Raw genomic sequence first — 13,201 nt, forward strand, 5'->3', positions numbered from 1 at the left:
AAAAGTAAATTACATTTAAGCATTTTATAAATGTTCGATACTCAGAAATCCCATTAATAACCTAGTAAAAATAAAACTTTACAGGAATTATTATATTGTCATTTTTCCAACCAAGACATTTCAGTCCTAAATACTTCAGCATGAATGTTCTAATAAGAACCTTCTCCTACACAATAACCACAATATCACTATCACACCTAAGAAAATTAGCAATAGTATTTCACATCATCTAATACTTAGTCCACCATCAAACTTTTCCGGTTGTCTCCAAAAGTTTTTTTTTAATCCACAATCCATTAAAAATGCATGCATTACATTACATTTGGTTGTTATGTCTCTTCTCATGTAGCTGAATCTAGAGTCTCTTTGTCCTTTTCTTTTTCATGATATTGACTTTTTTGAGGAGTCCAGGCCAGTTATCTTGCAGGATGTGTTACAATCTGGATTTGTCTTTTTTTTTTTTTCTTGCAGCATTGATTACCTTCTTCTCTAACCCCTGTATCTCTTTTAAACTTGAAATAATAAGTTCTTTTCAATAGTGAGTCATAAATTGATTACGCACGTATACCATGTTTTAGTAAATTATTCTTTTTAACACCAAGCTAAAATGTCATAACATTTTTTTTTTTTTTGGTCTTTTTACTAAACATGCCTACAGGCCACTTCCAACTCACTGAAACCAAAACAAAATAATACCAAAGCTTCAAAATTTAGACCAAGAGAGGAGAAGAGAGCTATCTATAACATTATTGATAATGGACAGTTATATCCAGTCAATAGAAGTAGAATAATAATAATAATAGCTCCTTTATGTGGTTGTTATAAAGATTAAAGATGTAAAGTGCTTAGAACAGTGACATAATAATGATAATAATAATCAGTCAATAATGATAACTTTTACTATAGCTATTATTGTTCATAGCTTCCTCCTTAACACATGTATGTAAATGCATTACCCTCTTTATCTGGAATATACTCTCCATGCTCTACTCTCGTCCCCAACGTACTTATTCCTATTATCTGAATAAATCTTATTCACCTTTCAGGTCTTTACCTCTATTAAGCCTTCTCTTCCTGGTCCCTCACCCCAGGTGGTATTAGGCACCTTTGCTTATAGTCTCTAACAGCACCCCTTCCTTCACCTACCATAGCACATAATCACACTTTGTCTAGCACATTATAGATACTCAATGATGGAACAGATTTCTACTCTAAGTAATGTTGCAAGCATTTTAAAAAATTTCGATACAGGGGTGCCTGGGTGGCTCAGTTGGTTAAGCGACTGCCTTCGGCTCAGGTCATGATCCTGGAGTCCCGGGATCAAGTCCCACATCGGGCTCCCTGCTCAGCAGGGAGTCTGCTTCTCCCTCTGACCCTCTTCCCTCTTGTGCTCTCTGTCTCTCATTCTCTCTCTCTCAAATAAATAAATAAAATCTTTAAAAAAAAATTTGATACAACGGCCTCAGCAATGAATGAAAAAAAAGCATTCATCTATAGGAGAAATATAGAGCTGTATGAAACATATAAGCCTTGGTTCACTAAATATATAGAAATAGATTTTCAGGAGTAAAGCTTCATAAATTATATGAAATACTGACAAAACTAATCCCATTTACTGGTTTATTTTCCATTCTCTCTCTCTTTTTTTTTTACTGTAAATATTTCTCTTAGATCCAAGACTTAAAATACATTTGAGCACCTTATTCATGATCAAACATTAGTTATAACAATAAAACCCACTTCCACCCCCAACATCCTTATCCTCAATTTATCTCAATAAATCTTACTCAACTTTCAAGTCTCAGCTTAAATATCATTTCCTCTAATAAGTCTTCTGTCACTCCCTTCCCCCACTCCAGACTGTGGGGGGAAAAAGATACAAGAAAGCTTATTTTGGAAAAGAAAAAAGTAATTTTAATTCAATAATTACTACAAAAATAAAATTTGCATAAAGATTAAAAATCCAATCCCTGGCGTGCCTGGATGGCTCAGTCAGTTAAGTGTCTGCCTCCAGCCCAGGTCATGATCCCAGGGTCCTGGGATTGAGTCCCCAGTGGGGCTCCCTGCTCAGTGGAGAGTCTTGTTTCTCTCTCTCCCATTGCCCCTCCCCCTGTTTGTGCTCACTCTTTCTCTCATTCTCTCTCTCAAATAAAAAAATAAAAATCTTTAAAAAAATTAAAAATAAGAAAAATCCAATCCTTGATTTGTATCACTTATTTTATTATATAAAGAACCAAATTGCTATTATTGAATTATGATTCCAAATATTCTCATTTTCAGTCATGCATAAAAAGGCTCTTGAACTGATAAAAAGACAGTAATCATGGACATAAAAACAAAAAGTTACAACAGACATCAATGTGTGGCTCATAATACATACATAATACATAGATACATTTTTAAGACTGCAGTACACAATACCGTATAAAGCCTATTAAAGCCTACTAAAAACTCAAACATGAAGGCCATTCAAAATAGAATGACATCTTCTGGAATGACACTTCAAAAAGATATCCCGAAACATATTTGTTAACGTCTCCTTTAAAAAATTATTTTGGTAAAAACATCTCATTCAAGTGTTTTCTAGAAAGTACAATTTTTAAATGATTAATCATAGTTCTCCTAAATGGATAGCCCCTGCTACCAAGTATTTCAATTTACCAACCTGAAATTGAATGTAATTCAATTAGATGTAATATAGAGAGAAAATAGTTAAGGCAAAAAGTTACACAGAAAAGGAATCAGACAACAGAAGAAAGCATTCTGAAAGAAAAGAGTTTGGAAACTGCCACATAATTTACATGTATTTACACATGTTACTTTATTAATCCTGTGAGACATGTATCTTTACCTTCATTTTATGAGTGAGGAAACTAAGATTTTATTTATTTGCAAGAGAGAGAACACGAGTGGGGAAGGGGCAGGGAGAGAGGGAGAAGCAGACTCCCCACTGAACAGGGAGTCCCATGCGGGGCATGAATGAGGAAACTTTTTTTTTATTTTTTATTTTTTTTAAAGATTTTATTTATTTATTTGACAGAGAGAGACACAGCGAGAGAGGGAAGACAAGCAGGGTGAGTGGGAGAGGGAGAAGCAGGCTTCCTGCTGAGCAGGGAGCCTGATGCGGGGCTTGATCCCAGGACCCTGGGATCATGACCTGAGCTGAAGGCAGACGCTTAATGACTGAGCCACCCAGGCGCCCCTAAATGAGGAAACTTTTAAAAGAAGCACATGAGAGTAGAATGAGAAAGAATATTAAGAACTGAAGCAATGTTGAACAAATCTTTATTCAATTATCATTTTTATGTGCTCCACAATTGAAGCAGGAACTTAGAAATAATCCGGAAAAGAAGAAAGCATAACTAAAAATAAGAGGAAAAGAATATTAAATTCAGAAAAATTGGGATTTTTGTGGCTAGAAGAGGGGAACATGAGGCGTTATAGCTGAAAATTCAAATAATGAAAAGATTTTGATTCAACAAACATTTATTGAACACCTATTAAACACATGCCACTAAAGATGAATAAAACGGCATCCCTGTCTCTAAGAAACACATCACTTTTGTTGCGGGAGTGGGGAAGATAAGACAGACACACAAATAACATGAGACAGTTTCAAAAAGGTCACAAGGGCTATATCAGCCCATATGCCATACACACAGAAAGAACAAAAAAGAATAAGCAAGGAAACAGGGCGCTAGGTATGTCAAAACTTCTAGTTGTTAATAAAATACAAACCACTTTTTTTAAAGCCTAAAAATACTGAAAGAAAAGTAACTCCAGGGCGCCTGGGTGGCTCAGTTGGTTAAGCGACTGCCTTCGGCTCAGGTCATGATCCTGGAGTCCTGGGATCGAGTCCCACATCGGGCTCCCTCCTCGGCAGGGAGTCTGTTTCTCCCTCTGACCCTCTTCCCTCTCGTGCTCTCTATCTCTCATTCTCTCTCTCTCAAATAAATAAATAAAATCTTTAAAAAAAAAAAAAGAAAAGTAACTCCAGTGGTTCACCATGTCTTCCTCCCCACTCCCTATTCCATATTTATGACACAATGCAAGGTCAGCAGGGCTTTTCCAAGGTACCGCTTTCAAGAACTTCAGTCAGATGATCGGAGAGGTTATTTCCATAGAAATCTTGGGTAGTCAGAAAAGTCATTTCTATTGACATCAGAAAGAAGAATAGAATTTCCTGACAGTGAGGGGAAATCCAAGATGAAGAAAGCAGTTGCTCGCAACCTGGGTTATCCTTTAGGTTCCCTCAAGAACTCTAATCTGAATTCAGGGGTACTCCTTCATTGCTTTGTTTACTTGCTGCCTCACTGACTGACATGTATGGAACGCTTTCTCTGTGCCAAGCAGAAAACTATGACCAATGAGTAATATTATAAGGAGCAAATGACCGTTTAATAAGAGAAAGAAACTTTCCAATAAGTAGAAAGGCTTAACTGAAATGGTTCATGTGAGTGAAATCCCGAGTTCCCTGTTTCCAGAAGTATTCAAGCAAAAGGACATGAACTTGAGAGGTTGGATCCACTTCCACTCCCCAGTTTTATAGATAACTTTTCTCAGGCTCCATCTGTACAGGTGACTAAACAAGCCCAAAGTCTCAAAAATAAATGCTCAAAAAAAAAATCATAGTCCTGGCTATTATTGAAACTAAAATATCAATATATATTTAGCACACACAGAAAAAGAAGTGGAAATGGCAAATAAACTATTGAGAAATGACAGCACACTAATGCAAGATATAAAGAAAATAATGGTTTCTGCCCAAAAGACTTATGAAATAAATAAAGCCTTAAAATGCTATTTAAAAGAAAAACGAATGGCCTTTTACATTTAAAATGTTTAATAGGAAGACATTACCTTTTACCTAAACCCATATCCTCTCCAAATGAAATTATTGTTGCCTTCAAATCAGTTTCCCTAACAACTGGAATCTATGGTATTAAGTCAAAGGATTTCAAGAGTTTTTTATAAATAAGGTAATTTCTAAGCCATGAGAAGCAAAAAAATTACAAAAGAATCACAATTGTATTGAAATCTCTAATTTGGTATTACCTATTGCCTTGCTACTTTTTTATAACAACTAAAGTAAATAAGTCTTTAAAAGCCATATAATTTAGAGTGTATAGACTATAAAATTATGAAATTAAAAAATTATTTCCTTAACTCTGAAAAAAATAAAGCACAATAGTTATAACCCAGCTATCTAAAGGAGAAAGATTTTAGTAATTCTCTCACTATAAAAGTAACACATTTATTCTAGATAATTTGGAAAAAAGAACAATATGTAAAGAATAGAATAACAAATAAGTATCCATAAATTTCTATCAGCCAAAAATAACCACTGTTAGTATTTTGTTCTCTTCTTTCATTTTTCCTATGCCTGTGTGTGTACAATTGAGATACACACGGGTGTGTATACATATACACATGCATATACATATTTAATTAGAGTGGAATTATACTGTTTTATATTTTGCTTTTTCCACTTAAGATTATATTGTATACACTTTCCTATTTCATTATATTCTTTCAAAAATAATATTTTTGATGCCTGTCTTTTGGAGATAACATGCTATATATATACAAACCCTACTGTTATTCATTTAGATTCTTTTAAATTTTTTAACATTATCATGAACATAAATTTCTGCATTTCCCTGATTCTTCCCTTTAAATAAGGTTCCAGAAGTAGAATTACTAGGAAAAAGGGTGTGAATATTTTCTAAGAGAGAACATTTTCTATTTTTTGTTTATTCAATTCACCCATCATTAAAAAAAATATCCACTGAGCATCTGCCATGAGGCAGGCACTGTGCCAGATGTTTGAAGATAGAGTTGTAAAAGGAGAGAGACTGATCCTGCTTCACAGAGAGGGCAGAATCTAGATGATAATACACACAACCCAAGTACTGTGGTAGGAGGCATAGGGGGCTTCCTGTATGGAGGATTGGCGACAAAGAAAAAGTACCTGAGAATCTGAGATCTCAAGGTCAGAAACCATCGTGTAACCGGACACCTGAGAATGTGCAGAAGTTGGCCAGAATATGTGGGATTTGTGGGGAGGCAGTTCCAGGTAGAAGCATGAGCAGCAGTTCTCCTGCTGGAACAACTGAAGGAAGTCAAGTATAATTAGACAGAGAAGGCAGATGTGTGTGGAAGTGGGCAGGGGAGTGGCAAGATGAGGAGGAACAGTGTGAGGACATAAGAGATAGGACCTGACTGGTAAAAAGGAGCAAGATCATTTATAGTTTTGTAAGCAGAAATAAGTTGCAATTGTACTCTAAACGTCTGGGAAGTTTTGGGTTTTTAAAAAAAATTGTATTTACTTATTTGAGAGAGAGAGCACGCTTGCACCTGGGCTTGAGCAGGAGGAGCAGCAGAAGGGGAGGAAGGGGGAGGGAGAGAATCTCAAGCAGATTCCCCGCCAAGGGCGGAGCCCCACGTAGGGCTCCATATCGCACCATGAAATCATGACCTGAGCCGAAACAAGAGTCCGACGCTTAACCAACTGAACCACCCACGAACCCCCTAAAAGTCTGGGAAGTTTTAAGAAATGGAGTTACTAGGGACACTTGGGTGGCGCAGTCGGTTAAGCACCTGCCTTGGACTCAGGTCATGATCCTGGAGTCTCGGGATCGAGTCCCTCATCGGGCTCCCCGCTCAGTGGGGAGCCTGCTTCTCCCTCTGCCTGCCGCTCCCGCTTGCTTATGCTTGCTCACTCTCTCTCGCTCTTGCTCGCTCTCTGACAAATAAATAAATAAAATCTTCTTTAAAAAAAAGAAATGGAGTGACTAAACAGAAGGCAGAAAGATCAATTAGGAAGAGGATGAGAATTGAAGTCACATAAAACTAACAAAATTTTCCTTTTTATTTAGGTTACTGGATTGACAGAGAACTGAACAAATTCCACCACATGGCATACCTTGAATTGAGCATTTTGGGAGTGGATAGAGAAACAGGCTAAATATCATCTGGTAGTACAGATTCTAGAGCCAGACTGTCCAGGTGGAAATCCCAACTCTTCCACCTACTAGTTTTGTGAAACTGGACCTAAGATCCTAAGAGTAACACACCTCACAGGCTTGTCATGAACATTAAATGAGTAAATACTTGTAAAGCACTAGAATGGTACCTGGCACATAATTAGAGCGCTATGTGCTTACTAGTACTATTTCACAAGAAAATTCATACAGTTAATCACACACCGTATATCAGTTTCTTCAAATACTGCTTTCTCTAAAAGGTGTAGCAAAGTAGTTCTCAAATTATTTTACATGGAAATAGGGTTTCACGGTCACGTAAGCTTGAACAACACTGGATTAAATAAAATTAAACAGTTTCTTTACTGAAGAATATCTTAGAGCCTAAAACAAATTGTGTGCAACTAAACTAAGGACTACTGAACTAAAACCCAAAGTATAAAATAAACATCCATGAGTCCACAGTGATATAATAACTGGGGGGAGGGAAGCAACTCTTCCATGCAGAAACACTCCAAATAATTTCTGTAGAGACTCCCACCTCAAGGAGGGGGAGCATAACTCTCTCACCTTACATGTGAACCATAAACAGTGACTTCCTTCCAAAGATAACAGTATATACAAGGGGGTGGGGGGCAAAGAGTGACTTTGCAGTGGAGCAACCTCACAAATACCACCCAAGCCAGGCAAGCCAGGTCAACATCAACAGTGCCAACCATGTTGACAGTATATACCCTGACATGATGTGAGGACCATAAATGGCACTCTCTGTCTGTGGTCTTCCTCCAAGAACCAGCCCCCCCCAAGTCTAATCATGAGAAAAACATCAAATTCCAACAGAGGGATATTCTACAAAATACCTGACCAGTACTTCTCAAAACTGTCAAGGTCATCAAAAACAAGGAAAGTCTGAGAAACTTTCATAGCCAAGAGGAGCCTAAGGAGACATGACAACCAAATGTAATGTGGTTTCCTGGATGGGATCCTGGAACAGAAAAAGGACATTAGGTTAAAACTAAGGAAACTCAAATAAAGTATGAACTTTAGCTAATAATAACATATTAATATTGGTTCACGAACTGTAACAAATGTACCATAGTAACTTAAGATGTTAATAATAGGGGAGACTAGGTGTGCAATCTATGAGAACTCTGTAATATCTTCTTAATTCTTCAGTAAATCTAAAACCTTTATAAAAAATTAAGTCCATTAATAAATCATAAAATAAATTGTGATTCTAGCAGTGAAAGGTACAGCACAGGGAATATAGTTAATGGAACTGTAACAGCATTGTATGATGACAGATGGAAACTACACTTCTGGTGAACATAATGTATAGAGTCATCAAATCACTATGTGGTATACCCGAAACTATGCTGAACACCTGAAACCCTGAAACTAATGTAACACTGTGTGTCAACTATACTTCAATAAAAAATCAGTTCAATTAAAAACCACAAATTTTTAAATAAATAAATAAACTGTGATTCACCAAGAGGAAGGCAGTGTGGGCCTCAATCTCCAAACTTATTTGTCCATGGCACCCTTTTTTGTGGAGCATCTCTCAGGGCTAGTATTTAGCAGAAAACACTCTGGAAAATGCTGATGCAGTATAAGAAACCTCTTTCCCTCATCAGTCCAGAAAACTGAACACCAATCTAGCTTGCCAAAAACTGCAGAGAGCTGATTTACATCCCAACTCTGAAGACACAATCAAGATCTAAGTGAAGTTCAAATAACTCATGCAACTTTAATAGGAAAAAAAAAATCAAAATTTTCCAGGCTCCAGTTCCAAAATATTTTCTGCCGACCTGTTTTACTTAATAAAAGGGGAAGGAAATACTAACTGGATTTTTTTTTTTTTTAAAGTTCTTTCTGATTGTAAAGAGCAAAGAACAACTTAATAAGGAAACACCTATGCCCAAGTCCTCCCTAGTGCTCCTACAGAATGTTTTGGCCACCTCCCCCACAGCACATAGCACTTTCTACCTTACATTACAACTATTTATGCCCATGTCTTCTTTCAATGATTAAACCATGAGTTACCCATAGGTGGAATCTTTATCTAATTTTTTTCTTTCTTTTAAGATTTATTTATTTACTTGGGAGAGAGAGAGGGGGAGAGCGAGCTGGGGAGAGGGGCAGAGGGAGACAGAGAGAGAAACCCAAACAGACTCCACGTTGAGCACGGAGCCCAACATGGGGCTCAATCTCACAACCCTGAGATCATGACCTGAACTGAAACCAAGAGTCAGATGCTTAACTGACTGTGCCACCCAGGTGCCCCATATCTAATTTATTTCTGAATCTTCATAGCACATAGTAGAGAGTCTTTTAGCAGGCATTCAGTAAAGATCTTTTAAATGAATATCACAATAATTGGTAGAAGAGATGGCAAGGTATTGAAGTACTGGTCAGGTATTAACATCTAAGGAGTATTGAACTGAAACCCAAAGTATAAAATAAACATCCATGAGTCCACAGTGATATAATAATATCAAGGAGTACTGAACTAAATTATTTCCTACACCAATAATTAATAATTATCATTAATTTGACATAAAATTCCTAAGTTCTTGCTACATAAAGGTCAGTATGTTAGATGTAATGGGTATAAAAAATGTTTTTAAATTGTTACTGCTTTCAAGAGGCTTATAACAAAAGTCAAAAAGATGTACATAGAGATTGCTATAATAGAATGCAATTTGTGATAAGAACCATAAAATGACAGTGTGCTACAAGAGTCCAAAACAGGGAGAGATTCTTTTCAACAGGGATGGTAACTATCACAGAGAAGAGATGTCATCTGAGCTGACCCTCACAAAATAGATGGATTTTCATAATGCTAAGCAGGCAGAAAGAGCTTTCCGGGACAAGAAAACAAAATAAGAAAAGTGTTAAAAGATGCAAGAGGGAAAGGCACAACGATTCCCTTGGAAGGGCACATAGGACAGTTATAAGAGAGCAAAGATTGATAAGGTAGAAGGGGAAGCTAGGGACAAACAGTAAAAATCCTTAAATGTTGCACTTTGGAAAAGGAACTTGTTAGGCATTCGTAGTCACTGAAGACTTGGGAGAAGGCAGTGAGATACGTTGTAAGGTTTCACCCACTTGCAGCTAAAGTTAATTGTAACAAGAGTACATATGACGATGGGGAGGGAGACAAGTTGAAAATCAGGATGCGAGTTAATGTCTGAAACAAAGTTAGCACTCAATAAAAGGCAGTCGTCCTCCTCATCATCGCTATGATCACCATGGTAATGGCCTTGATAATAAAAAAGGACGAAAAGGCTGTAAGACTATGGGAAGAAATAACTTACAGAACTTAATGACTATTTGGACATGGAAAACAGAGATCAAAGATATTTCAAGTATAAATTACTATAGTAATGATGAATTAATAGAAATAGGAAGGTCAGGAGGAGATGCTCATTTTAGGAATAACACAATAAACTCAGTTTTTGACATATTGAGTTTGACCTCACAGAAGAAATGTACAGTAGATAGTTGATTATAGAGGATTAGAGGCAAAAAAAGATGAGGCGGCAAAGAAGAGGGAAGCTGTGGAAACCTGAATGAGAGGACCTGAATGTTCTTAATAAACGAAGTGGCGAACGTTAAAAATATTTAAATGTTTAAAATGAGAGAGAGGTAGAATTAGGGGCTACACAAGCGTGAAAAACTGGGAAAACCTAACTGGAAAGCAGATAACGCATGATGAATAATAATAAAAGGACTGACAGGCAGTAAAATGAATCCACTGAAAGACAAAGAAATGGATTTAGACTAAACCGAGGGTAAACATAGAATTCATGTGACTTTCCTAAGTAATTCCACATTCTGGGAGAAGAAAATAGATGACAGAGGTAGGCTTAGGCTGACGACTGGAATGGCAGACAGAACAGAAGTCTAATGCGGCAAGAGACAATGAGGTGCCAGGGAGCACACTGCTGGAACGGGAGTTATGCCATCCGGACTACAAAGTGAGCCAACTGCCCAATACAACAGGGAGCTTAAGAACTAGATGACTCAGGAAGAGCAAATGAAAGAAGACAGGCAGACACTAACTGGCAGAGGAGGTATTTAGTGTGACCACAGTTAAAGAATCAATTATTTCAACAAATCCTGTTCCATGGGCTAAGCACTGTGCTGGATGCCGAGGATAAAAAAACACAGTCCCTGCTCTTAAAGAATGAATAATGTGGTGCAGGGATTGACAAGCTTCCTGTGAAAAGACAAACGGCAAATATTTTAGACTTTGCGGGTCATACGGTCTCTATGCAACTACTAACCTCTGACATTGCAGTGCAAAAGCACCCACTGACAATATGTAAATAAATGAACGAGACTATTTCCCAATAAAAGGTATTTTATTAATTCCTATAATTTTCACGGGTCACAGATATTATTCTTCTTTTGGCTTTTCTCCCAGTTGCAAATGTAAAGAAAATATTCTTAGCTTGCCTGCTGTACAAAAGCAGGTGGCAGGGCAGATCTGGCCCACGGGCTGCAGCGCACCAAGCCCTGAGTGAATGGGCAAGTCTGGGAAGAAGAGAGGAGTGGCATGTATCTATAAACGATACATACACTTACCCTTCCTATGCGTTCTCAGCAACTAGCAGCAGGCTTGAAGAATGGACCTATGATTTACCTCTTTGCCTCTTCTTTTCCATCATGATAGGAAAATAACTTTATTATCTTCTTTCCTATACCTAATATGCTAAAACTGATACTTTCTCCAAACCCTTTGGAAATTTTCAGATTTCACCAAAAAAATATTCAGACCCAATCTTTTTATTTTTTTGAGTTTGTATCTTTACAACAAAAGATCGAACAATTTTTTCACACATGTATCATTTAATGATTTTGCTTTATGACATATCAATAGTACTGTCTGATTGTTAGACCTAAAGGTACCACCCAGAGATACAAACATATTACATATTTCCTCAAATATCTCCATGTTTCTTGTTTATATTGCTTCCTTTCACCATCCGATTTTGAGAGCTTTTAAAATGAAAATAAAAGTTGAAAAATAAAAAAGCTGCCCCACACCCACTGCTTGGATTGTGATAACTCAAAGCAGCAGATTCTTTCTCAGGAGCAGAACGAACCACTGTGACAAGTGAAGCTGGGTGATGGGTTTATGGGAGTTCTTTGGGGTATATTTGAAATTTTTCATGATAATCTCTGAGACCACAGTTGAGAAAGGTCGACTGTGTGGTGCCCATTAAACCCCTTGGCAGCGGTAGAGAGTCACACTCAGTAGCGCGAGGAAGGCTTGCAGAGGTGCGCCAGGCCACACTGAGGTGAATGGTCCAGAAGGCAGGGGCATGTGACAGGGCCTAAGTTTCTACTTTAACAGTTTTTTACAGTTTTTCTGTTTAAAAATCATTCTTTTTTGGGCACCTGGGTGGCTGAGTCGGTTAAGTGACTGCCTTCGGCTCAGGTCATGATCCCGGAGTCCTGGGATCGAGCCCCCCTTCAGGCTCCTTACTCAGCGGGGAGTCTGCTTCTCCCTCTGACCCTACCCCCTCCTGTGCTCTCTCTCTCACTCTCTTTCTCAAATAAATAACATTAAAAATCTTAAAAAAATGAAAATAAAATCATTTATTTTTTTAAAGTGAATTTTAATTGTTTCAGCCCATTTTAGGTAGCAGGTTCATCTGAGTTCTGTGACAGAATACAGTGAGTATACAGCAGCTTGCTGTGAGAACAAACCCGTTTCAGATACAGTATCGGTATCACTGGCTTCAAAAGCCAATATTTTAAGGGAAGAGTGAGTCAGTTCATTCCCATTTCATTCTTTTACTATCACAGAGCAGGAGGAATAAACGGTCACATAATACTTTTATCACATTTAAAATTTCAGGCCAGTACGGTACATGATTTTTTCTTCCTTCTACTCAACATTTTCAGGATTACTGTAGTTAAGTAGGTGTGCTCCTTAGTTGCTAAAAGTAGAAAGGAAGAGCATGCAAATACTATTCACATCGCTGGAGTGGTTCTTACCCGGGCTTCCATATAATGAATAATATATACTCCTGACGATTAGGATCTTTCATTCTGTATTATATAACTTAGCATGGAAAAATAAAATTAAAAATGAACAATAGCCAACCTGTGCTTTCCTCATGTAAACCAAAGGTTCTTTCAGATGTTCAGGAGGTGCAGCAGGATGACTAGGTAAAGGAAACCTAGGGATAAAAACAGGCAGC

At 37.4% G+C, this 13,201-nt stretch overlaps 1 protein-coding gene across 2 annotated transcripts in view; it reads right to left on the reverse strand.

Moving 5' to 3' along the window:
- The window catches only part of TBC1D19 (TBC1 domain family member 19), a 146,152-nt gene that overhangs the window by 96,125 nt on the left and 36,826 nt on the right, over positions 1-13,201 (reverse strand). Inside the window, exon 4 of one of the 2 annotated variants that reach the window (XM_028088082.2) lies at positions 13,105-13,180. In XM_028088082.2, coding sequence (XP_027943883.1) covers positions 13,105-13,180 — 76 coding nt within the window. Of the gene's footprint in view, positions 1-7,843; positions 7,947-13,104; positions 13,181-13,201 lie in introns of those variants that run through there. The other variant, XM_088020868.1, reaches the window with a different exon arrangement.

The sequence above is a fragment of the Eumetopias jubatus genome, unplaced genomic scaffold (genome assembly GCF_037043125.1).
Source record: "Eumetopias jubatus isolate StellerSeaLion01/CBP00866 unplaced genomic scaffold, mEumJub1_p1.0 scaffold_2, whole genome shotgun sequence".
NCBI classification, from domain to species: Eukaryota; Metazoa; Chordata; class Mammalia; order Carnivora; family Otariidae; genus Eumetopias; species Eumetopias jubatus.